Source organism: Perca flavescens, chromosome 19, assembly GCF_004354835.1.
Source record: "Perca flavescens isolate YP-PL-M2 chromosome 19, PFLA_1.0, whole genome shotgun sequence".
Lineage (NCBI taxonomy): Eukaryota > Metazoa > Chordata > Actinopteri > Perciformes > Percidae > Perca > Perca flavescens.
This window is the reverse complement of record NC_041349.1, coordinates 11,671,966-11,694,662: the sequence shown is the minus strand read 5'-3', so window position 1 is coordinate 11,694,662 and position 22,697 is coordinate 11,671,966. Positions and strand designations below refer to the sequence as shown.

General features: G+C 42.6%; 1 protein-coding gene across 4 annotated transcripts in view; it reads right to left on the bottom strand.

Annotated features, from left to right (window-relative positions):
- exoc6b (exocyst complex component 6B) overlaps positions 1–22,697 on the bottom strand; it is a 125,822-nt gene that overhangs the window by 54,256 nt on the left and 48,869 nt on the right. For all 4 annotated transcript variants that reach the window (XM_028606137.1, XM_028606138.1, XM_028606139.1 and 1 more), the window contains exons 9-15: positions 18,108–18,191; positions 17,680–17,726; positions 11,622–11,742; positions 10,739–10,810; positions 7,959–8,056; positions 6,989–7,094; positions 6,326–6,435 (exon numbers count right to left, since the gene is read on the bottom strand). In XM_028606137.1, the coding sequence (XP_028461938.1) occupies positions 6,326–6,435; positions 6,989–7,094; positions 7,959–8,056; positions 10,739–10,810; positions 11,622–11,742; positions 17,680–17,726; positions 18,108–18,191 (638 nt within the window). The remainder of the gene's footprint in view (positions 1–6,325; positions 6,436–6,988; positions 7,095–7,958; positions 8,057–10,738; positions 10,811–11,621; positions 11,743–17,679; positions 17,727–18,107; positions 18,192–22,697) is intronic.

The window sequence follows — 22,697 nt, the reverse complement described above, 5'->3', positions numbered from 1 at the left end:
CGACCACTTTCTCCCGCTGCGGGATGATGAAGAAGAATCTGTGTTTTGCATGTGTGTGTGTGTTCGAGTCCAGAGCCCTGTGGGTAACAAACACATTCCAACCAAATCAGTAAATTATCTGTGGCTGGAATTCAACCTAAACACACACACACACACACACACACACACACACACACACACACACACACACACACACACACACACACACACACACACACACACACACACACACACACACACACACAGTGTCGCCTGAGGGAGAGCGAGAGCTGGAATTCCAAACTCACGTTGTTTCCAAAAAAGCAGAGGAACCCTAAAAACGTTCCAACAATTTGGAGCAGGGGGGGAAAAAATTCCTGGAGCGGCAGAAGTGCAGAGTGGGCAAAAATGTGTGTGTGTGTGTGGAGAGTGGCAAAAAGTCATTGTATGCTAGTGAACTCTGCAAGCGCGCACACACACACGCACACACACACTTTGGATTGAATTTCCTTGTATTTATGCCGCCATCAGTCACAATAATTACGCAGTGGTTGATGCTGTCAAAAGAAAGCCGAGTGCCTTCAGTGCAGGCATGTTTACAGCACAGTGAGGAATGGATGGAGACATGCAGAGGTATTTCCTAAAAATACACAGGGCAACAACAATGATAAAAAAAGAAAAAGAAAAAAGAAAATCAGTCATCGGTGAAAATAGTGAGAGGTTAGAGCGCACCGAGCCAGGAAGCCACAGGTATGCACGTACTGTTAACCACGAAACAAACTCTGGACAGTGTTTAAGAGCAAACCCACACACACACACACACACACACACACACACACAGTGTTCTCATTGGAGTGTGGCGCAGCGACTGTGCTACGTAGCGCTGTCCCCACATACAATCGAAATCAACTGTGGTCATTGAGTTGGCAGCCATGTACACTCTGCTCTCTGTGTGTGTGTGTGTGTGTGTGTTGGTTTTTGGAAGATGGAGCGAGCATACTTGCCGTTTCTGTGTGTGCAGTTGCTGCAAGCGCGTGGGTCTAAGTATGTATATAATGGCAGGCAAATAAAAGTTCCACTCATACTTTTCTCTCGCCCTCAAATAGCTCCTTAGCACGACTTTCGACATTCATTTGTCACTGAAACGGCGACACGCTAAATGTCGCTGCGGTTCGGCTCTGCAACTGCTCGCTAATTGAAATAAAGGGACTGAAACCTTATGAAAGAGAGGAGAGGGTGAATAAGTGTATAATGTTTCCAACACGGGGGACCAGTGTTACAGAATGACAGAAATTACACTAAAATTAACCATTTTAAACCGATTCGCTGACAAATGTTATCAGAAAACGGACCAATCGGACGCATCGGAGCCACAGCAGCAGTTGATTATTGCAGCGTAGGGATACACAAAATTTATCGGCAATCGTAACGTTATCGGTCGAGGTTAGCCTTTTTATTTTTTAAACATTGATAGCTGCCATTGTATGTGTCAGGGCGGCACTGGTTTCTGTGTTGTTGTTTTTTAGTATTTTTTTTGGGGGGGGGGGGGTTTGGCCATGCGACCTTTGTAACACTGACGCGGCACAGGTTTTTCAATGCTGAAGATGAAGCAATGCTCCTCCAAAAACAAAAACAAAAAATGGGTATTATACAACTAATATATTGGATTCCTCCATTTTAAGTTGTTAACTTGGTCACAGCATTGCCAGACCTTCCTCCACAGCGCTGCGGAGGAGGGTCTGGCTAGTCCACACAACTTTCCAGGATAGGAGAAAAACGTGTTCTGGTTTATTGGCATTTCTTATTCTTTTAGACTATTAGGCATTTTTAGGCCTTTATTTGACAGGACAGCTGAAGACATGAAAGGGGAGAGAGAGTATAGGGGTGCCAGCTCTACCAACTGAGCTATCCGGGCACCCATATTGGAATTTCTTTAAAACAATCACAATCGTCATAGGCGGCGCTCAGCATGGAGCCTCGGTGCCTCTGCAAAATAGCCTCGGGAAGGAAATTGTTTTGGTGGAACGTGTACGTTCAAAAGTTGTTTTAGTCGTGTAACAGAAACCTCAGATTGGACATGGAAGGTAATGGACATCCGGCGGAATTTCCGCCGGCACCGTAGCGATCCCAGAAGTGGAACGTTGTGAACATAGACTAGTGAGGCTGTGACGCAGCATAGGATTTACATGTTGAAGACGAAGCAATGCGCCTCTAAAATACCTAGGGAAAACCCAGTACTCTAGAAAAAAAAATGGGATATTGGATTGTGAAGTGTCAACTTGGTCATAAAAGTTCAACTCAACATAAAAGCTAAGAGAAGATTTACTTTATTGCTGAGAATCCTCCGACAATAATTCCATTCAAATTAACTTTTGGTGCAAAACACCTCGACTGACAAACTACCGATGACATCACACCACCCGACAAGCTGGAAGGGCCAAGACATTTGGACTTTACTTTCTTGATTACGTTTTGATCATGAATATGAAAAGGTGACAGCATCGCTAAATCACAGGATGAGGCCACAGCCTGATCTAAAAGCCTGCGTCAGACACAAGGATGGGCTCGTGCGTTTTGATTTCTGCGATTGATTTTAACACCGAGCCAACTGCAAAACTAAATGGGACGCCTGTGATTAATGGGAACAGGGAGCCGGGCTACAACAAACCGGCTTCGGCAGCACTTTGGCACGCTGGATCTCCACTGGTGTTTGTGATCAAACGGCCACGATCGAGCTCGACATATGCTATTTGGATTTTTGAATTGCCGGATTGTCTTTGCTTGTGTGGGAAACGTAGCCAAGGAGTGTTTTCACTTCCATCCGCGGTTCCCCTCTGTTTTCTTTTCTTTGCCTCGAAACACTGCTGGCTGAGCGCGCGTGCGTGCCTGCTCTCTCTCAGCAACACCCTGCTTTCATTTTCACAGCTCGACACGTTCACACCCACGGTCTTCTAGCGCGGGATGGACAGAAGTTCGGGGTCGAGTGTGCGGCCTACGGGCCATGTCTGCGGCAGACGGCTGGTCCAGGAGGTAAACCGGCAAACGTGCCGTCTACCAGGCCGGTTGTTCTACCTCGAGGCTCCAGGTTGTTGATGTCTATCCCAAAAAAAATGGTTCTATGCCAGCATCACCTCATGTCCCGTTTCTCCTGAAACATTACAGAGCTGAGCAGCATTCATCACCGGAGCCTCTGCCAAACCTACACTCATTCTCTGTCAGATCTTGTTTGTTTTTTTTCATTTAAAGATTATTTTTCGGGGCACTTTTTCCAGGCCTTTATTTGTACAGGACAGTTTAGACTTGACAGGGGAGAGAGAAGGGGAATGACACGCAGCCGCGGGTCGGAGTCGAACCCCCGGCCCGCTGCGTCGAGGAGCAAACCGCTATACGTGGGCGCCCCGCTCCACCAGGTGAGCCAACCAGGCGCCCAATTCTCTGTCAGCTCTAAAGTGAGGTTTAGTTTAGTTAAGTCCATTTTTTGTTTTTTAATATGTTAAAAATAAAAAGACAAATATATAATGAAAAAAAAGAATATACAAATAAAAAGATACAAATACAAAATAAACAAAGAAAAACAAACAAGATCATCAGCAACATATAGGCAACTCAAATGATATGGTTTATGTCTGCTTCTGGATGTAAATTACTACTTTGTGTGTGTGTGTGTGTGTGTGTGTGTGTGTGTGTGTGTGTGTGTGTGTGTGTGTGTGTGTGTGCGGCCTCGAAGGTAGAAGCAAACGCTGTCAAAATACTTTGTATCCCTCCATAAAAGGGAAGTGGGTTTCTTCATTTTGAGCGCTTCCATACTATATAATTCTACCAAAGACTGGCATGGATTCGCACAGGAAGAGAGTAGGCTAAATAAGGAGCCCATCTTGTTCTACAAAAAGTATGCAATGAGTTGAAAACACTCAGAAATATTGCCCCCCCCCAAAAAAAGAAGGTAATTTTTGTAGAGAAACATTGCTATTCCTAGCGGGCATGGCTCTAAAACACCTACGACCCACTCAAACAATTGCACAGCAAAACGAAAATGCACACGTGGAGGTAGAAAAGTAATGCACAAGGTACACACTTGAAGTACAAAGGTAGCTAAACATGCACACGCACACACACGCACACAAACACACACTCCCCTTCCGCTAAATCAGAAGTGGGAGCAGAGGTTAAGGTCAGAGTTCCGAGGGATCAATGGCCACAATCCTGCTCCATCATCCTGTCTGCTTCCGGACCCGTGCATCTGTGCGCGCCTCTTTGAAGCGGGCGCAGGAAGGCGTGCCGCCGCGGTAACCAGATAGCGAGGGTGTGCAGCACCGTGAGAAATCAAGCCGGGTCAAATAGTGGAGTCATTACTCTGATTGAGGAGAGCGATTAGTGCTGTCTGGTCAGCAAGAGAGCGGAGAGAAACCCGTTCTGCTTGGACATTTGTGATCGTTCAGATGGACGGTTGCTAAAATAATTATTTTGTCATGTTTATTACCACGACAGGTAGCGCGCACGTGTCTTAGCGGCTTGTTTTGTAAATGTATTTCAGTGCAAGGAAAACACTTTAAACTAACTTTGGGATTTGTTTTACGCAATTACTAATGACCTTATTCATATCTTTTATGAGCTGTGGGCGTTTCCTACTGGGTTTCCGGTTATGCCTTTAATTGTTTGTGTATGTTTTTTTATTTTAGGGTCTTCTTTATCAATACAGAATCTGTCAGAGAGACAACTCGCAGGATAAAGAAAGAACGACGAGTGTAAAACTTGCTTCGTGGGCTTCGCGTTGAGCCCGTCCCGCCCGCCACAAAGTCCAGCTTATTACCGCCGTTTTTATTTGCAGTGCAAAGACTTAAAAAATGTGTAATGGCCGGCAGCAAAGTCGGCCTCTAAATGGCAATTCTGGAACAAAGGTAGACATTAAAGTGGCCTTATTATGCTCATTTTCAGGTTCATAATTGTCATTTGAGATTGTACCAGAATAGGTTTACATGGTTTAAATAAAAAAAAAAAAAAAAACACCATATTGTTGCTTTACTGCACATTGCTGCAGCTCCTCTTTTCACCCTGTGTCAGGTCCATGTCATTTTCTGTTGTTATACATGTATGCTTCGTTTCCTTACTTGGGTGTTCATGTCACTTGTGGTAATGTTCCATGTATGTCCTTTGCTGTTATTCATCTTATGTATGTCTGTATGTGTGTCTATGTCCTCTCTTTTTTTTTTTTTTTTCCTTTTTTTTTTTTTAATATGAGCTACCCATGGATGCAAAAAGAATTTCAGCCCTGGGTGACAATAAAGTTGTATCGTGAATGGATTTAAGGAGTTTATTTAGGAACTATTTCATAATATAGGATTTAAATGACTTATTATGGCGGTTAAGGCGACGGTTTGAATGGCTTCACTGATTTGTGCCGTGAGGAAAAAAAAAGTAGGTGTCTGAACACACACAACCACATACACACTTAATGTCTTTCTTTTCATCCCTTCTCTTTTTTCTATTTTCCAAATTCTTCCCTTTAATTAAACAACTTCCCCCCCCCAAAATCACTCCTCCTCTTGCCTCAGTCTCTTTCTTCCGCCGGTCACGGATCAATGGTACCTCCCTGGTTCCCAGCCCCCACGGAGAATCCACACACACACACACACTTAAACCAAACTCACAACACATAAGCATATGTCCAGATGGCAATGGAGGGATACTATTGAGCATGGGGACACTGAAAACCAAATTCAAACACAAACATTTCTTTTTTAAAAAGCCACACCCCCCCAAGGATATGAGCATGGATAAAGGGAAGTGCTATTTAGTTTGAAACCTGTGTGAGTTCATGTACACCTATATGAGCCTGTGTGTTCATGTATGTGTACCTCTGTGTGTGTGTGTGCGTGTGTATAAATCCCAGCTCTGTGGGATCCTCCTGGACAGCGGAAGTTGTTTCCTGATTGCTTGTCTCCTCCGTAGAAAAGTGGCTGCATTGTTTTGGTTATTTCCTCCATCAACGGTAAACAACACACACACACACACACACACACACACACACACACACACACACACACACACACACACACACACACACACACACACACACACACACACACACACACACACACACACACACACACACACACACACACACACACACACACACACACGGTCACCATTTAACCTCGACAGAACATGGAACAGAAGCCAACTCTAACGAGACAGAGATCCCTGGGTCAGAATGGAAAGAATCGACAGAGGAAAGTCTGCCGTATCTGAGTGCGTGTGTGTGTGTGGCAGAAAATGATGGAGAAAATAATTTTTGGGTTTATTATGGTGGACGAATGAAACGCAATCATTTTGTGTGCTAGTGTACCTGAGATGCAGGTCTTCCGAGTATTTCAGACACGCGTAGATGAACTCTTTGAGCTGGCAGTAGACTTTTGGCACAAACTCGGAGAAGGGAAGCTTCTTGGGGAAGGGAATCTGCAGCGAAAAAAAACAAACAAGGATAAGTTTTTTTTTTTTTTTTTTTTTTTCAAATTTTCATATTTCAGAGTTTATTTCTAGGGGATCTTCCAAATTAAAGACTCAACTGAAACTACTCTGAAGAGGTTTCCTTTGTCTTTATTTGCTCGTTTGTTCCAATTTGAAGTGTCCTGATCCTGCCATTCATCTGCTCTTGCCCTATTTTCTTTGAGAAGAGATTATTATTGTTTGTTTCTGAAGCTACTATTAAGGAAGTGGACAAAATCACAAAAACGTCTTAAAATAAAATAGTAAATACACATTTAGTGATGTTCTTTAGACTGCGTGAAGTCAGCCATTCAGTGGCACCTCATCACTTCACGCGAAGGACTTTTGGAGCATCGTAACCATCCACTCATCACTTCCCCCTCCCTTCGTTCTCTCGCACTCCTCTGGAGAGCTTTTCCTTTGTCTTTATTTGCTCGTTTGTTCCATTTTGAAGTGTCCTGATCCCGCCATTCATCTGCTCTCGCCCTCCCACTTTCATTCCATCTCTCTTTCCCTTCTTTACCTTGTCCAGTTCGGGGTCTTGCAGGGGAAACTGCGAAGTGTAGTGTTTGTACTCCTGCTCGTTTGAGACTGGGATTGGGCTGAAGTTGTCCTGGTCCAACACCTGCCTGGATATGAGAGGGGGGACGAGAAAAAAAATTAAAAAAAAAACATACAAATCACAGGTAAATCATTTCCTATCTTCTATTTTAAGACCATTCAAAAGAGATCAAAAGGAATGAGATAGATGCCATCAGCTTCTCTCTCACACACACACACACACACACACACACACACACATATATATATATATACACAAATACACAATCATCCCATTGGGGGTCATTCTAATGCTTGAGTTTTTTTTTTTTTTTTTTTTTTTTTTTAAACCACCCTCCCCTCTTTCACCACCCCCCACTTCTTGTTGGCGCTCCAGAGTTCGGACGTTCCAACGTTCCATGGAGAGGCCGTGAACCGGAGAGCGCTCCCTCTCCAACAATACAACACAACATTCCTGTGGCTTCCCCAGTGTGTGTGTGTGTGTGTGTGTGTGTGTGTGTGTGTGTGTGTGTGTGTGAAAGAGAGAGAGGGATATGTGTTTGTTTGTCCGTTCTCGCTGCAAGTCCCACTGGTGTCATTGGACTAAAGCGATGGTGAAACAATGGCATGTAAGCCCACACACACACACACACACACACACACACACACACTCTTGTGAGGGTATTACCCATTCTGAAGGGTAGAGAATGTTCCGGACGTTTGCTTTAAAACACTTCCTCTCTCCAGCTGGTCGTAAAACTTCAAAAACCAGGACGTTTCTCACAAACCAACGCTGGGGGGTGTGTGTGTGTGTGTGTGTGTGTGGGGTAGTAGTAGTAGTAGTAGTCCCACAAACTACATGACCTTATGACTAGAAAGGGGCAGGTCAGTGCAGCACACACTGCTCACTGTCTCAGTAATCCTGAAAGTGGAAAAAAAAAAAAAAAAAGTACCTGAAGGTGACGTTCCATTTCTTGAGCAGGATTTCTCCGTACTGCTCCCTCATCTCCAGCAGCATGTCAAACAGCTGCGACACTGGGAAACCGTAACCCTGCGGGAGAAGGAGAACCAAAACGCAACCGGTCAAGTGTCCAGATGCACCTCAACGTGCAAACGCGAGCACTTTCCTCGCACGCGCCGCAGCCCTTGAACTTCCCTAAACGTGACCCGGCGGAGCTGTAAGTGACAACGCAACTTCACCCTGCCAGCGCGCGATTACAAAGCCTGTTGCCCAATGTCCGATTGAGCCCACGTGTGAAAGGAGCAGGTCATTGTCCGGAGAATTCACAGCGAGCGGGTGGGCGTGCCGATGACGTTTTCTGGCGCGAAACCGGAAGAAAACAAACATCTGAGGGTGACGAAGAAGAAAGGTCATTCACACGAAGAGGACAACAAAAATATCTGACTGAAGAGACGGTGACATTCGGTAACTAATGTCGGTAAAGGCCAAAGCCGAAATCGACAGACGAAGTCAAGGAACGGAAAGAGACGCCGGCTCCATTACATAACCGCGGTGTAATCCGCGCCATGTCCTGCCTCCTGCCCAGGCGCCACCCCCCGCCTAAACCAAAACAGAGCATTTCCAGTAGATGAGAAAACGTCTGATGTGAACTGTGAAAGGGAAACTCCGCATAATGTCTGGAGTTCGTATGAGAGAGAGCGGCCATAGATGAGCAAGGAGGACATGATGAAGGCTAAACCTTTCACACCTCCAAGTGGGAAACTACTCTTTATACACTCTGGTTTGTGTTGTGACAATACCTGCAATCTTTCAGAGCAACAAATATATATATATATATATATATATATATATATATATATATATATATTTTGTATTACTTATGTGCTACTTAATCTATCTCTTCTGCAACCTGAAAGTCAATTTTTAGTTAGCTTAAGTTGCATTTGCTCATGATTTAATCATACTGCCTCGAAGGACAACAGGCTGACTTATGGTAAAAGGAGCAGACAGGGTTTTTTCCTGCATAGAGGAATATTTGGCACTCACCCCCCCAAAAAAAAAAAAAAGAGGTTTTAGCTAGCCCCAAAGGAAAATCACCAGCACCAAAATGATAGCAATTCAAATCCTCTCCGACTGTGTTTAACAGCATTTTACCACAACAACAGTTGAAAAGCAGAACATAAAGTTGAATAGGCGCGCCAATCTCTGTTTTACCATCTAGAGTCGGGCTGTGTCGGACTTTTAAAGTGCTCATATTATGCTTTTTGGCTTTTCCTCTTTCCTTTATTGTGTTATATATCTTTTTGTGCACGTTACAGGTTTACAAAGTGAAAAAGCCCAAAGTCCACCCCAAAGGGACTTATTATCTCCAACAGAAAACACAGTTCACAAACCGCTCCAAACAGCTCTATTGTAGTCCAGCCTTTAGTTCAGAGACAAACGTGGTCACTTTGTAACACACGTTTGCTCGCCTAGCTGCTAGCGTGGCACACCCTCATGCTCTGCTTCTGACTGGCTAGTAGTCCTTACCTAGGTACTGAGCATGTGCAACTCCCAACAAAGATGGAACAGAAGTGAGATGTCTCACTCTGTAGCTAAAACAGAGAGCTCACCACACAGGGTGAAAAGAGGAGCTGCAGCAATGTGCAGTACAACAAAAATTAAACCATGTAAACCTGTTCTGTTACAACCTCTACATACAATTATGAACTTGAAAATGAGCATAAGATGAGCACTTTAAGGTAGTATTTAAATATTACTTTTTAAGCAGTTCTGTTGATTGGGGTTTAATTTACTCAAGTGTAATCAACATTTTTGTTTTTCAAATTCATCAGAAATAACAGGCAAATGCATACAGATTTCTGTCAAATAAGGTAACACAGACTCATTGCCCTTACTGTACGCGGACCGATCATGTTTACTGTCGTGCATAGTCCCCCCCTCCCAAAAAAAAGGCCCATTCAGAGTCAAGAAAAACCCTGGCAGATAAATGTTTGAATTTATAAAATATATATATATATATATATATATAAATATTTCTTCCTAAGTCCGCAAAATACGTTGGTGGGAAAGTTATTTTCTTTGAGAAGAGATTATTATTGTTTGTCTCTGAAGGAAGCTACTATTAAGGAAGTGGACAAAATCACAAAAACGTCTTAAAATAAAATAGTAAATACACATTTAGTGATGTTCTTTAGACTGGGTGAAGTCAGCCATTCAGTGGCACCTCATCACTTCACGCTAAGGACCTTGGAGCATCGTAACCATCCACTCATCACTTCCCCCTCCCTTCGTTCTCTCGCACTCCTCTCTGAATGTTTTTACCCACATCCTCTCCATCTCCCCTTCATCCCGCCATCCCCCCCCATCCATCCATCCATCCATCACACTCAATCCATCCAGGTCAGTTCATACATACACTGTGGAGAATAAATGCACGGAGAGCAAACTGACATCAGACGACTGACTTATACTTCTGAAAAGGTCGAATTAAGAATAAAAAGTCTTTCTTTAGAGATTGGCAGCCGTCCCTTTATAAACTACAAAACATGCTTTAAAACCAGTTTCATGGGTCCCTGGAGTCAAATAGCTTACGCCGAGACGACTGGACATAAGAACAAAATGTTAAAGAAAAACCAAAATTGGAAGAAAAAAAAAACCATGAATTTCATACAGCGTGATGTTAACATGGGCTGCTGGGATGACAATCCTTTCCCTTTGTCACAGTGTATAATTAATCACACACACACACATACACACATACATACATACCTGCAGTGTATCAGCAAACAGGACAATGAGGTTCTTCAGATCCAGCACCAGGTCAGGGTTGTCACAGTACGACTGCGGAGTCAGAGGAGTAGGTCAGAGCGCACTGCAGCTGCTACGGTATTTATTGTAATAAAGTCTTATCAATGCTGACAATAAATTGCACATTTTCAGGGTTTTTCCCCCGCCATTATAAAGTTCAGATGCAGCCATGTAGGAGTAATTTACAACACCCCCAATGACCAAACCTGGCCAGTGCAACCCACCCCAAAAAACAATTATAATTTCCTTTACATAAATAAAGACATTTGCACCATAACTGGATGCAGAAAACTCCCCAGAATGCAGTGTTTGATGTTCCAAATTTCAATTTTGCTCAAAATGGGAGATCTTAACCCCCCCACACCCCCCAATGTTGGACCCAAAAATTACACTCTTGGGTGCAGCACTTGAGCCCTTTTGGGCAGCACCTTAGCTGAATGAATTCAACTAAAAGACTTTTTCAGATCTAATGATTTTAGTTGGACTTCTTTCGCAAATTTTGTCCTAAAGCTTTTGAGTGTTATTTATTATGTGCTCTAGCTTTAGACACAGATATTGTAATAATTATGGTCCAAAATGAGGTGAAAAAGAGACCCAAAACTATTCCAAAGAAAACTAAAATGGCCAAAAAGAGACAACTACAGAGAGACGCAAAACCCCAGAAAGATATACAAAAATCACACAAAAGACACACAAAATGTGCGGAGAAACGTTTGCTTTGAAAAACATCACATTTTCTTGAGGAAGGACGCCTAAACCCTTTCAAAGTCTTTCAAAAAGCTAGGGAGAACACTGAGTTTGTGCTTTCGAGCGTGTATTTGTATTTTGGGCTGCGCGTCCTTACGGAGTGCGTCCTCAGGGCGGCGATGAGTTTGGACAGCGCCAACTCCCAAAGCTCCTCCACGTACGCTCTGTTGACCAAACCCTGTGTGGTGTGAAGGACGTGATCCTCCACGACAAAGAAGCTGGACGGAGGAAAGGAGGGAATGACAAGAGGGTGAGGAGAAAGACAACAAAGACAGAGCACAATTCATGATATACCAAAATAGTTAGCTCTTTTTTAATAAATAAAATAAACTAAATAAATGTCACCATTATTTTATGTTGATAAGGCAGCTTACCCTTGTATGTCTGTACGTATATATGCACTATGTTGTGTGTTCAAATTCTTTTAAAACTGCAGATATTGGGGCGTCCAGGTAGCTCAGTTGGTCTTCAGCTGTCCTGTCAAATAAAGGCCTAAAAATGCCCCCAAAATATTTTTTGCAAATTTCCTTCGGGAGAATGCAATCCATTTTATCTTAAGTCAGTTTTAATGGGGGATTAGGTGTTGCTTTATTTCTTGGCCAGGTGCATTGAATCCTGGAGTCTTGTTGTCACCGCCTAGGAGATAATGTGCATGTGTTTTTCCCCACCCGTCTGTTTTATGCACATTTTCAAGTTGCACATGAAAAATAATAGAAACGGCAGATATTCTGGGGGGAAAAATGTCCAACTATCGCAAAAAAGTGTTTGTTCGGCTGGAGGGGAAAAGTTGATGCAATGACGAAAACAAATAAATTCAACAAAGTGCAATGGAATAACACTTAGTTAATAAATCATGGCATACAAGAATCATGTCACATATGTGTCACTCAAGCTTCAACTGAAGAGATTTAAAAAAAAAAAAAAAGTTTTAGCAAAAGCATCAGATCTGTAGAGTGTAGACTGTAATGATTTAAACTAGACATCAGCAATATAAAAAGTATAAATCTGCAACTGTGTGGCCTATTCTTTCCAGAAAAGCCACCATGATGTTTAAAAATCATGACAAGTACTAATGAGAGGCGAGCGAGTGGCGCATTCATCCAATCAAGCGTAAAAAGCTGTCGATGTCCCAGCAATGGACCGCGCTCGTCAATCATAAATATGCACTGCTTTCTGCCTGAAAACGGAATCAAATCGCCCACACCGTGACTTTGGTTCATGTCCACTGACAACATGTCTCACCCAAACTGAGCCTCGCCAGAACACTTTGAGTCACAATGTGGTCGACTCTGTGGCCCGACTGTGCATGGGTAGTCTTGTCTCTGTCATTACGGAAGGGTTGAAATATGTAACATTTTCTATTTGACATTTTCCACCTTTCACTTTATTTCCACTTTCCCTGTCAGAACAGAAATAATAATAATAATAATTATAATATTCATAATTTATACTTTATTAGTCCTGCAAGGGAAATTACAATGTTTTCACTCTGTTGTTGGAATACACATTACACACAGGCCTGAAATACACACACATGCTCAGTACATATACATGCACTGATGGACCTTTTTCACAGCAGACATTTTGTCGTGTCATAGTAGGAAAAGCACAGCTGAAACTGATAACCTTAACGATGGCTCAGTACCATCAAGTGTCCCAGTAAGATATTTCAGTGAGTCAGCATGCACAATACCAGGGCCTCTCCTAAGTGGAATGCAGCCATCATTAAAGGCGCCCTGCCATACAAAACCGTTTTTACTCGCATTATTTTGAAATCTGTTAGGTCCATATGTGTTTGTGTTATGTTGTGAATGTGAAAATGAACTGCTACCTCCTCTGTCAGCTCTAGACACTGAAAATAAAGAAATAAGTGGAGAAATCAGGCCAATTACAAAAGCTGGTCAGTCTGACATCATATTGCCTGAGCTCATTACTATTCATGAGCTTGCCCAGTTGGGCTGGGTAAAGGATTCTGACAGCCAGGCTCTCATTGGCTAGCTGTTAGCCAATCAGATTCAAACAGCTTAGCTTGTTGAATATTAATGAGAACTGGCACAAATCGAGTCTTCCTGTAGGTTTTCTATACCACGCTAGAATGGCTTGAAACAAGGTAACCAAGGCAAGGAGGGAGGGCGGGGGGGGGGGGTTCGGTGCCTTGCTCAAGAGCACCTTGGCAGTGCCCAGGAGGTAAACTGGCATCTCTCCAGCTACCAGTCCACTGCCATACTTTTGGTCCATGTGGGGACTTGAAAACCCCAGAAACCCCAACTTCCCATAATTTTGATTTCCGTTTGCTTTTTATCCTCTATCTTTTCTATTAAAGGCAACTTTGTATGTTTTAATGCTGGTTTTCTTATTTTCTTTGCAACATGTAATATACTGTATGTGGTGTTCCTGTTCTGTGTGCACAGAATGTGACCGAAGGTTGAATGAATAAGTGAATGAATGATGCAACTTTAACAACAGGCTGTCCAGTTGTTACTGAGAATAAAAGGATTATGGGTAGAGGGGATTTTTAGTATTGATCTTTGACCTTTTCCACCTTTTCCATTATTCCCATTTCCTCTGCGAGAACAGTACCCCCTTCAATGTAATAACTATGTTGTTAATACTGATACGAATGAAGGTTAAAATGAAATTTTAAAATAAGGTCCAGGTTGCACGAAATCCTAACTTCCCTTAATTGTTTGATTTAAATAAAAAAATCTATGCTTCTTATCCTCTTTATCTAATCTTTTAATGACAACGTTGTATGTTTTAATGCTAGTTTTCCCATTTTCTTTGTACTTGCGAGATGTAATATATTTGGTGTTCCTGTTCTGTATATCACACGGAGTGTAAATAAAGGTTGACTGAATAAGTGAATGATGAGGCAACTTTAACAACAGGCGGCTCAGTTGTTACTGAGAATAAAAAGGATGATGATTGGAAGGGCGGACGGATGGGAAATGAGTGGAAGAATGGCTGAAGGGATGGCTAAGTGATAGAGAACCATGGGATGGTACTTTCCAAGACTTGAAATGTTAATAACAGGCCTGAGAGTGTGTGCGCCTTTTTGTGTGTGTGTGTGTGTGTGTGTGTGTGTGTGTTTATAGAAGTGTCTGCTGCAGTCAGACAGACAGAAGGAATAACAGCAATGAGCCAACCACCATCACACACACTATCAATCGTCACCGACGTGGGTGTGTGCGTGAATGCAACGGAGAGAGTTGGATGGAGTGATGGATGAGAGGAAAAGTATAAGAAAGGGAGGGCAAGTGTGACCAGAGAGGGATGAAAAAGGATGGAAAACAAACGGCCAGAGGGAAGGAGAGACGGAGATGTCAAACGGTCAGAAGTCAACTCAAATGAAATGAAACGAGGCGTCGCTAAACGTAGACTGTTTGCTCTCACTCAACGTTCCTCTTTCTCACCGTCTCTCACTCCGTCTTCTGCCAAGTTACACAGATTGAGGTTTACAATGGGTGGATGTATAGATGGAGAGGTGGATGGATAGATGGAAAGGTGGGTAAAGTGGATGACACGTGGATGTAAGCATGGAGTGATCGTGTGGATTGGGCGGATGAATGTCTGGAGTAAAGAAGTCAGGGAAAGGGTGACTGGTGGATGAAGGGAGGGAGGGAAGGATAGAAGATAATGGATGGCCAGACAGGGCAAAAGTAAGACGAACACCCATCCATAAATATCCATAAATCTTTTGGAACTACATTTTCCATATTTCGTGGGCTTTACGCGATGTAAGCAGGAAGCATAATGTTGCGGAGTAAGTTTAACCCGACTCCGCCAGATGGATTGCTTCGCATTTGCTCGGCATATCCATCTGGGAACTTTCCGTTGGAGAACTTTTGGGAAGGGGCAGAAATACTGGTTAGCTGATTGGATGAACCATCTGTCCATCACCTATGTTGGTGATAGACGGGCCAAATCAACCAATCAGATCCACGAAGCGTATGAAAATACAACCACAAGCCCGCCCCTGCTGCTGCAGGCAAAGCATAGCTCGTTCGCTCAGCATGCAAACATGTCGGTAAAGGATATTTGCCGTTTGTGTAACGAGAATTTAGGAATAAAAAGGCACCATTTCAGGTTCACGGACCATATTCCAAAAGAAGGATCCAAGAGAAAAAAAGCATTAGCGAGCGGCTACCGCTGTCTGAAAATACTGTTTAGCTGATTGGATAAACCATCTGTCTATCACCACCTTACCCACCTCAAAACCAACGCTGATTGGCCCGGTCGTTTGGCTAACGGCTCCAAATTTTCTCTGCCTCAAGATGCCAGACTGATCTGCGAGTGGAAAACTGGAGCTCGCGAGATCAGGACGGTCTCACGAGGCTAGAGTAAGTTAGCTATGGGCTAAAACTTGAGACCTGCTTATTTACATTTTTGAAAGTGGCAGCATTTAAAGTATGCCGAAAGAGCTATTAGCAGTTCCTATTCGCAGTGTACCCATGGGTGTACAAGCAGCTGCCAGCGATGCAACAATCTGTGTGCTTTATGTACAGTATGTATGCGCTATGTTGTGTTGAATTCTTTTAAAACTGCAGATATTAGGTAGCTCAGTTGGTCTTCAGCTGTCCTGTCAAATAAAGTCCTAAAAATGCCCCAAAAAACTGCAGATATCGTTTGTTTGTCCAAGACAAATTTACTTCGGGAGAATCTAATCTATTTTATCTTAAGTCACATTTTTTAACCGGTTGATTACGTGCTGCATTACTTCTTGGTCAGGTGCTGTGAATCCTGGAGTCTACAAAAAAAATTTCACTGGGTTTCTTTCATACTGCAGAAAACGTGAAAACACGATGATTCTCAGGCTCAAGTTCTGGATTTATATGGAGTGGGTTTTTTTCTCTTAGATTTCTAAGCGGATTTATGGAAAGTTATTCGCAATGGACATTGGAGATGATGACATCGGGATGTGTAAGTCACGCTGAATCCTAAAATATGAGTATCGTGTCTGTGTGCTCAGACGTGACTGGTTTAGGACTCCCAAACGGAGTACGATCATTGCTGACGATTGCAGCTGACGGCTCTCTCTCCATGTGCCCCCTTTAAATTTCCTGTGCCGCCCCCCCGGGGAGGAGCACCTCAGAGTTTAAAAGGTCTAAAACATACTCTTACGTATATAGGTATTAGAGGATGGATACCCGACGGGACACGACAGGCCGGGCCGGGTTCGGACAGATATTTAGAAATGATGTTTGGGTCGGGCTCGGTCACATCAGCGCGATAAGGCATTGAACATTTTAAATTTAAAACAGCTTATTATGGAGGTAGCCAATGGGCCTGTTTCACTTGATGCAACATTTAGTTTTTTTGTGATTATAATGAATTTAAAATATTACCCTAACATCCATCTTCCTGCGTGCGGAAATTTGTTAATGTAGCTGTGACAACCGCTGATGCGCTCATCTGTTGACATTTCCGAATGCCTTCCCACAGTTGCTTAATACAAGCTTTCCACACAAATAAACGCACACGTGTCATTAGCATGAGGAAAAAAAGGAGATTTTAACTGTTGGGCACATGTCGGGCTCGGACAAATATTTGAATGCCTGTCGGACGCGGACCGGGGTCGGACAGAAAAATGCGCCCCGATCCTCACTCTAATAGGTATATATAGTCATTCGCTTGAAGTGATGGGAAATAAACCGATACATTACACCCCTAATGTATAGACTAAAATGGAAAATTTGTCGATACATATTAGTAATCCATTTTGAAGATATTTACACGTTTCTTTTTTCGATTTTGACATGTTGATAGATTTTGTCATGAATTGACATATATTTAGTTTTTTTTTATTCATTTGTTTTATATTTTTATTTTGTGAAAATATTCAAACCTCTGAAGACTATTATTTATTTTATTTAAACCAAAAAATGTGGCTGCCTCCAAGTCAATCAACATCCTCTTAAAAGCGACCAATGAGACCAGCTCATTAAGTTCCATGGACTTCTGTAACTTATTCAATGTAGAGGGAGCAGCAAACTTTAAACGATTTTTTTCCCCAGCTCAGTTCTAACCTTTTGGAACAAACGGAAGGACAAGATCCTGGGAACGAAGATTGTAAGTCCCAATACTATCTGCACTGATATAGGTCAGACGGTATTGATGAAGAGGTTAAGTAAAGATGGACTGAAAGAGGGACTTACCCGACAATCTGATTGAAGTACTGCCTGTATCCCTCCAGAGTTTCATGCTAGGAATGTAAAAGAAAGAAAATAACAAACGGAGGGAAGAAAGACAGAGATGGAGAGAAACAAAGAGAGATAAATAGTCCAACGGCAACGGTATAGTATAGAATGATAAAAAAACAAAAAAATATCATTTTCAGATAGTCCCATAATTTTAAGTTAAATGTTTTTATTTTTTTGATGTGTTTATAGCATAAAATCTTCCGTTGGTTGAATATTCTTTATTACAGAAACAGTAGTTAACATAAATTATAGATTAATGAGTGTGTAGGACTGGGAAGTGGGAGTGTGTGTGCACAGGGGAGGGTACGTGTAGTTAGGAGTGTGTGGACATAAAAGTAAATGCATACACAAAAACACACAGGAGTGACAGTGCAGGGTCATACCATGTTAGAGTGGGGCTGCAGAACAAGGCGAGCCTGTTTCCTCCTCTGCTTTCTGTAGTAGTTCTCAAACACATCACGCAAACCCTAAAACACAGATTACAGGTAAGACTGGGATGGATGGATGGATGGATGATGATAAAAGGTAAGGTGGTATGGAGTGTCTGAAAAAGCTACATTTTTTTGAACAATATTTTATAGTCAAGTTTACTTACCCCTAAACCCCTTGTTTCTAAATGAATACAAGAGTAATATAAACCATATTTGTAAATTAATTTGTAAATTAAATCATTTTTAAAAGACTTTAAGGACCAGCTAAAACCCTTTAATAGAAAATATGGACACGTCAAAGCCAAAATGGTTTAAATGCGTGTATTAAAATATTGTTGCTGTTCAATATTATGTCCTATATGTCCTTGTAAAAGCTTTTGAGATGTCAGAATAACCACTGTATGCTCTTTAAACTAAACTGTAAACTTAACATGTGAAGCTGCACTTTATCGCCAGCAACAGCAAGGTACGCAGCCAAGTGTTTAAGGTTGTTTGGGGTGGTGATGGCGCAGTGGATATGACACATGCCTTTGGTGCGGGAGATCCGGGTTCGAGGCGTGCGACCTCTGACATATATAGCAATTGTAAGTCGCTTTGGATAAAAGCGTCAGCTAAATGACATGTAACGTAATCTAATGTTTGAGGCTGTAATTGATTTTAGGAGAGGATAAATTCAATGAGGTATAAAAACCAAAAGTTAGAACCACAGAATGAAGGGAAAAGTTGGTGTGTGTGTGTGTAAGAGTGAGATAGTCTTTGATGACTTAGGTTCCGTTTTGGTTGGCGTCACTAGTCAGACATCAAAACACACACACACACACACACACACACACACACACACACACACACACACACACACACCTTTCCAAACTGGACCACCTCGTATCTTTTCCTTCCATTACACAGAAGCTCTCCCTCTTATCTCCCTCTCTGCCGTGTGTGAGAAACTTCGGGACTATCTAGGACCCAGACCAGGGCACACAGTCCTCGGTGAGGTCAGAGATAAGAGCCCAGGTCTGGCCTGATAACATGCCCCCTTACCTACTGACCACACACACACAGACACATACAGAGTGACACACACACACACACAGATAGAGAAACACATATTCAGAGACACACACATACAGAGACAGAGATAGACACACATACACATACAGAGAGAGAGAAACACATACAGAGACACAGACATACAGAGAGAGAGAGAGAGAGAGAGAGAGAGAGAGAGAGAGAGAGAGAGAGAGAGAGAGAGAGAGACACACACACACACACACACACACTTAATGCCAATGTGCGGTGACCAATACCTGCTATCACTAGGATTAAAGGTTCTTAAGATACAGGAATCAAAAGCAGATACATGCAGTGAATTCAACAAACCCATCTTTGTGTTTTACTAACTTGGACGTTTGACATGACTGTGCCTTAGTGCCATAAAGCCAAGGTAAATCAAAGAGAAAAGAAACCAGCAACACAACACACATGTTCACAATGTATTTGTGTTACAGTGTTTTGGTTAATAGACCTCCTTTTTAAAAAGATATAATGTGTAACTTTTCCACATTAAAATGTCTCAAAACAACTAGACCTATGTTAGATATATGTGAGTTGTGTACCTACACTATCCCAAATGTGTCCAACAATGTTCAAACCTAGAGAAACCCTTCACGGTAGTCACGGTAACGGTCTGTTACATTAGTCGCCTGTAGATGGCGGCATATCCCCGTTGTGCGTGTGGTGAGTTGTCTGCCAGAAATGGACTTTTTATCCTGTTTTTCCATCCACATTTTTACAATACACTTTTTTTGTTTAGATCTTGTTTGTTTTTAAATATTTTAACAGGATGAAGGACTGCAGTCATCATCGGTTATCTGGATCTTAAAGGACAAATCTGCCGCAAAATGAACCTAGGGGTTTATGACCCATGTACCGAGTCGACCGTTCTCTGATATCTGATTTCATGCTAATCGAATGTGACCCGTTTTAGCGCAAACTGCTAATTAGCTTATAACCATTCACGTATACATGCGGGCGCCATCTTGGGAAAACACATGACCAGTCGAACGACGAACGCCGTGTAACCAGTAACATAGCTCGAGTGCGGCGTTCGTCTGGTTGTGACGGTTTTTCCAAGATGGCGCCCGCATGTAAATGTGAACGCTACTGTCTTTATAAACAATGTTTTTATGAACCGTCTGTACACTTTCAAAGTTCTCAATGCTTCGGTGTACATGTAGGGACCCTCATTATGCTACCATGGAAGTGTGGTGCTACTTTGAGCCTCGTTAGCGGTGTAGAAATAGCGATATCTTTCTACTTTACCCGTGCCCCGACGACTAGCGTTATAAGCTAATTACCGTTTTGCGCTAAAACTGGTCACATTCGATTAGCATGAAAACAGATCCCAGAGAACGGTCGACTCGGTACACACGTGTTATTAACCCTCGTGTTGACTTTGGGTCACAGTGACCCGTTTTCAATTTTTGTTTTATATCAGAAAATATGGGACGTAGAAATATGCGGTAATGTGTAGAAGAAAAATGTTACAATTTAAAACGTTGGAAAAAGCAAAAACAAACGTGTTGTTTTCAAGGTTGACGGAAAGACAACACAAGGGTTAACCCCCCCTAGGTTCGTTTTGCGCCGGAATTGGGAAGAGAACGACGAGCCGGACTTTAAAACGTGCAACTGCCTATTCAGTGTTTATATCTAGCATTGCACTTCCAAAAAAGTGGAAGGACTCACAAGATACTAAAGACTTCAAGAAGAATGGCAGAGGGGCCGAGATATCCTGATTTGTATCCTTAGTAGAAGAGGTCAAGCTCCACAACGATAGGACACAATATCATCATTTGGTTCGACACTTCCTGCTTGGTAAATTCAACTTCTCTCTTTTTTTTTATTGTTGCTACTGCTTTTGTCTGTAAGCTCTGCCGTTGACATGGACACATTCAACTTCAAATAATGGCTATTCACAGAGCTTACGAGGATAATAAGAACTAAAGATTCAGGAGGGAGTTTTGCATTGAAGCCCGACTGCGCTCTTTAATCCTGTGTGTTAAACAATGTCCGTTGAAAACACATCGCGACGCTACAACCATAACAATAAAGTGGATGCTGGAAATATTAACCTCACTGGTCCTAATCTAGATAGTGTTTTGGAACCACGTTTAGTTGGATGCTGTGAGGTGACAGAAGTGCATTCTTTAATTCCCAGATTGACCCTCAGCTGAACAATGTGTATTATTATTATTATTATTATAACGAGCAGCATCGAGTGGCCGTGAACCCTTCATTACACAGTGCTCCTTCTTCCCGAGTGTGTGTCTGTTTGCGTGTGTGTGTGTGTGTGTGTGTGTGTGTGCGTGCGCCACAAAAACACTGGAGGCAAAGAAAGCGAGAGAAATACAGATCGGGCAGAAAGGAGGTAGAAACGAGTTAAAAGAAAGAAAAAGAAAATGGAAACAACGGAAGAAAGGAAAATGCGGAAAGAGATGGAAATAAAGAAACAAACAAAGTAACTTATGAAGGAGTTTATCAAATTGAAAAGTTGATATAAAAAGGAAAAAACTATAATAAGAAGGAGTCTTATTGTGGGACTTTGGTAGCCTAGAAATCTAGACGCACCCTTTAGCAGCAGCAAATGTAATCTGCAGCCACGGTCAGTCTAGCAACTCTCCGTTGGCTTGAGAGCTGGAAAAGCCAAACTCTAGCCGGGCCAATCACATCGTATATAGAGTCGGTGGGTGGGGCTTAACATAATGACGGCAGAGTTGCGACAGTTCCGCGTGAATTCCCTGCTACTTGAATACAAAGAAGATGGCTGCTGCTGCTGCTGTCGAACAGCGGTCTTTGAAATTGGCTTTGGCCACAACTCTGGAAGAGAGGATACGGCAAAAGTTGAATCTATTAACCAGTGTTGCTCTGACTGGTTGTAGCGCTATCCTATTGCGTGCAGAGAAAATCTGAAAGACAAGCGTTTATCCCGCCCCTCGGATTGAGCCCCGCCAACGGGGAGTTCCCAGACCCAACATCTTGATGTGGGTCTGGCTTGTCAGGCTAGGACTTTGGTGTTTTAAAGGGTGAGTTCGGATTCACACAATAACACAAACTAACTACCTAACTAACTAACTAACCAACCAACCATAACTTACCGATGGAGGCAGAGGTGGAGCAGCAACTCCCGTGTTCTGTGAGGTAAAAAATTACTGTTTTTGTCAAAAAGGAGTCTGGTGGCTTTGAAAAAAGCAGAGATAACGGCTTCAGTTCCCCCGTCGTAAAGGGCTGTCTGACAGCAAGGGAAAAGCGCTGAAATAAAAATATAGCGTACACTTAAACTGATATAGATGTTTTTAGGTGTCCGATGTACGTTTAGCTGCTGCCCCCGTCCACAGCAGTGCATTAGCTTGGCTTCCGTGTCGGTCCGAACTACCCCTTTAATATTTGGGTGTTGGACCAGTCCTCTGCTTCCCTCTCTTCTGCTCTTTGTGTTGGACCTCAGTCTGGTGTTTACAATGACCACTACTCTGTCCATATTTCTCA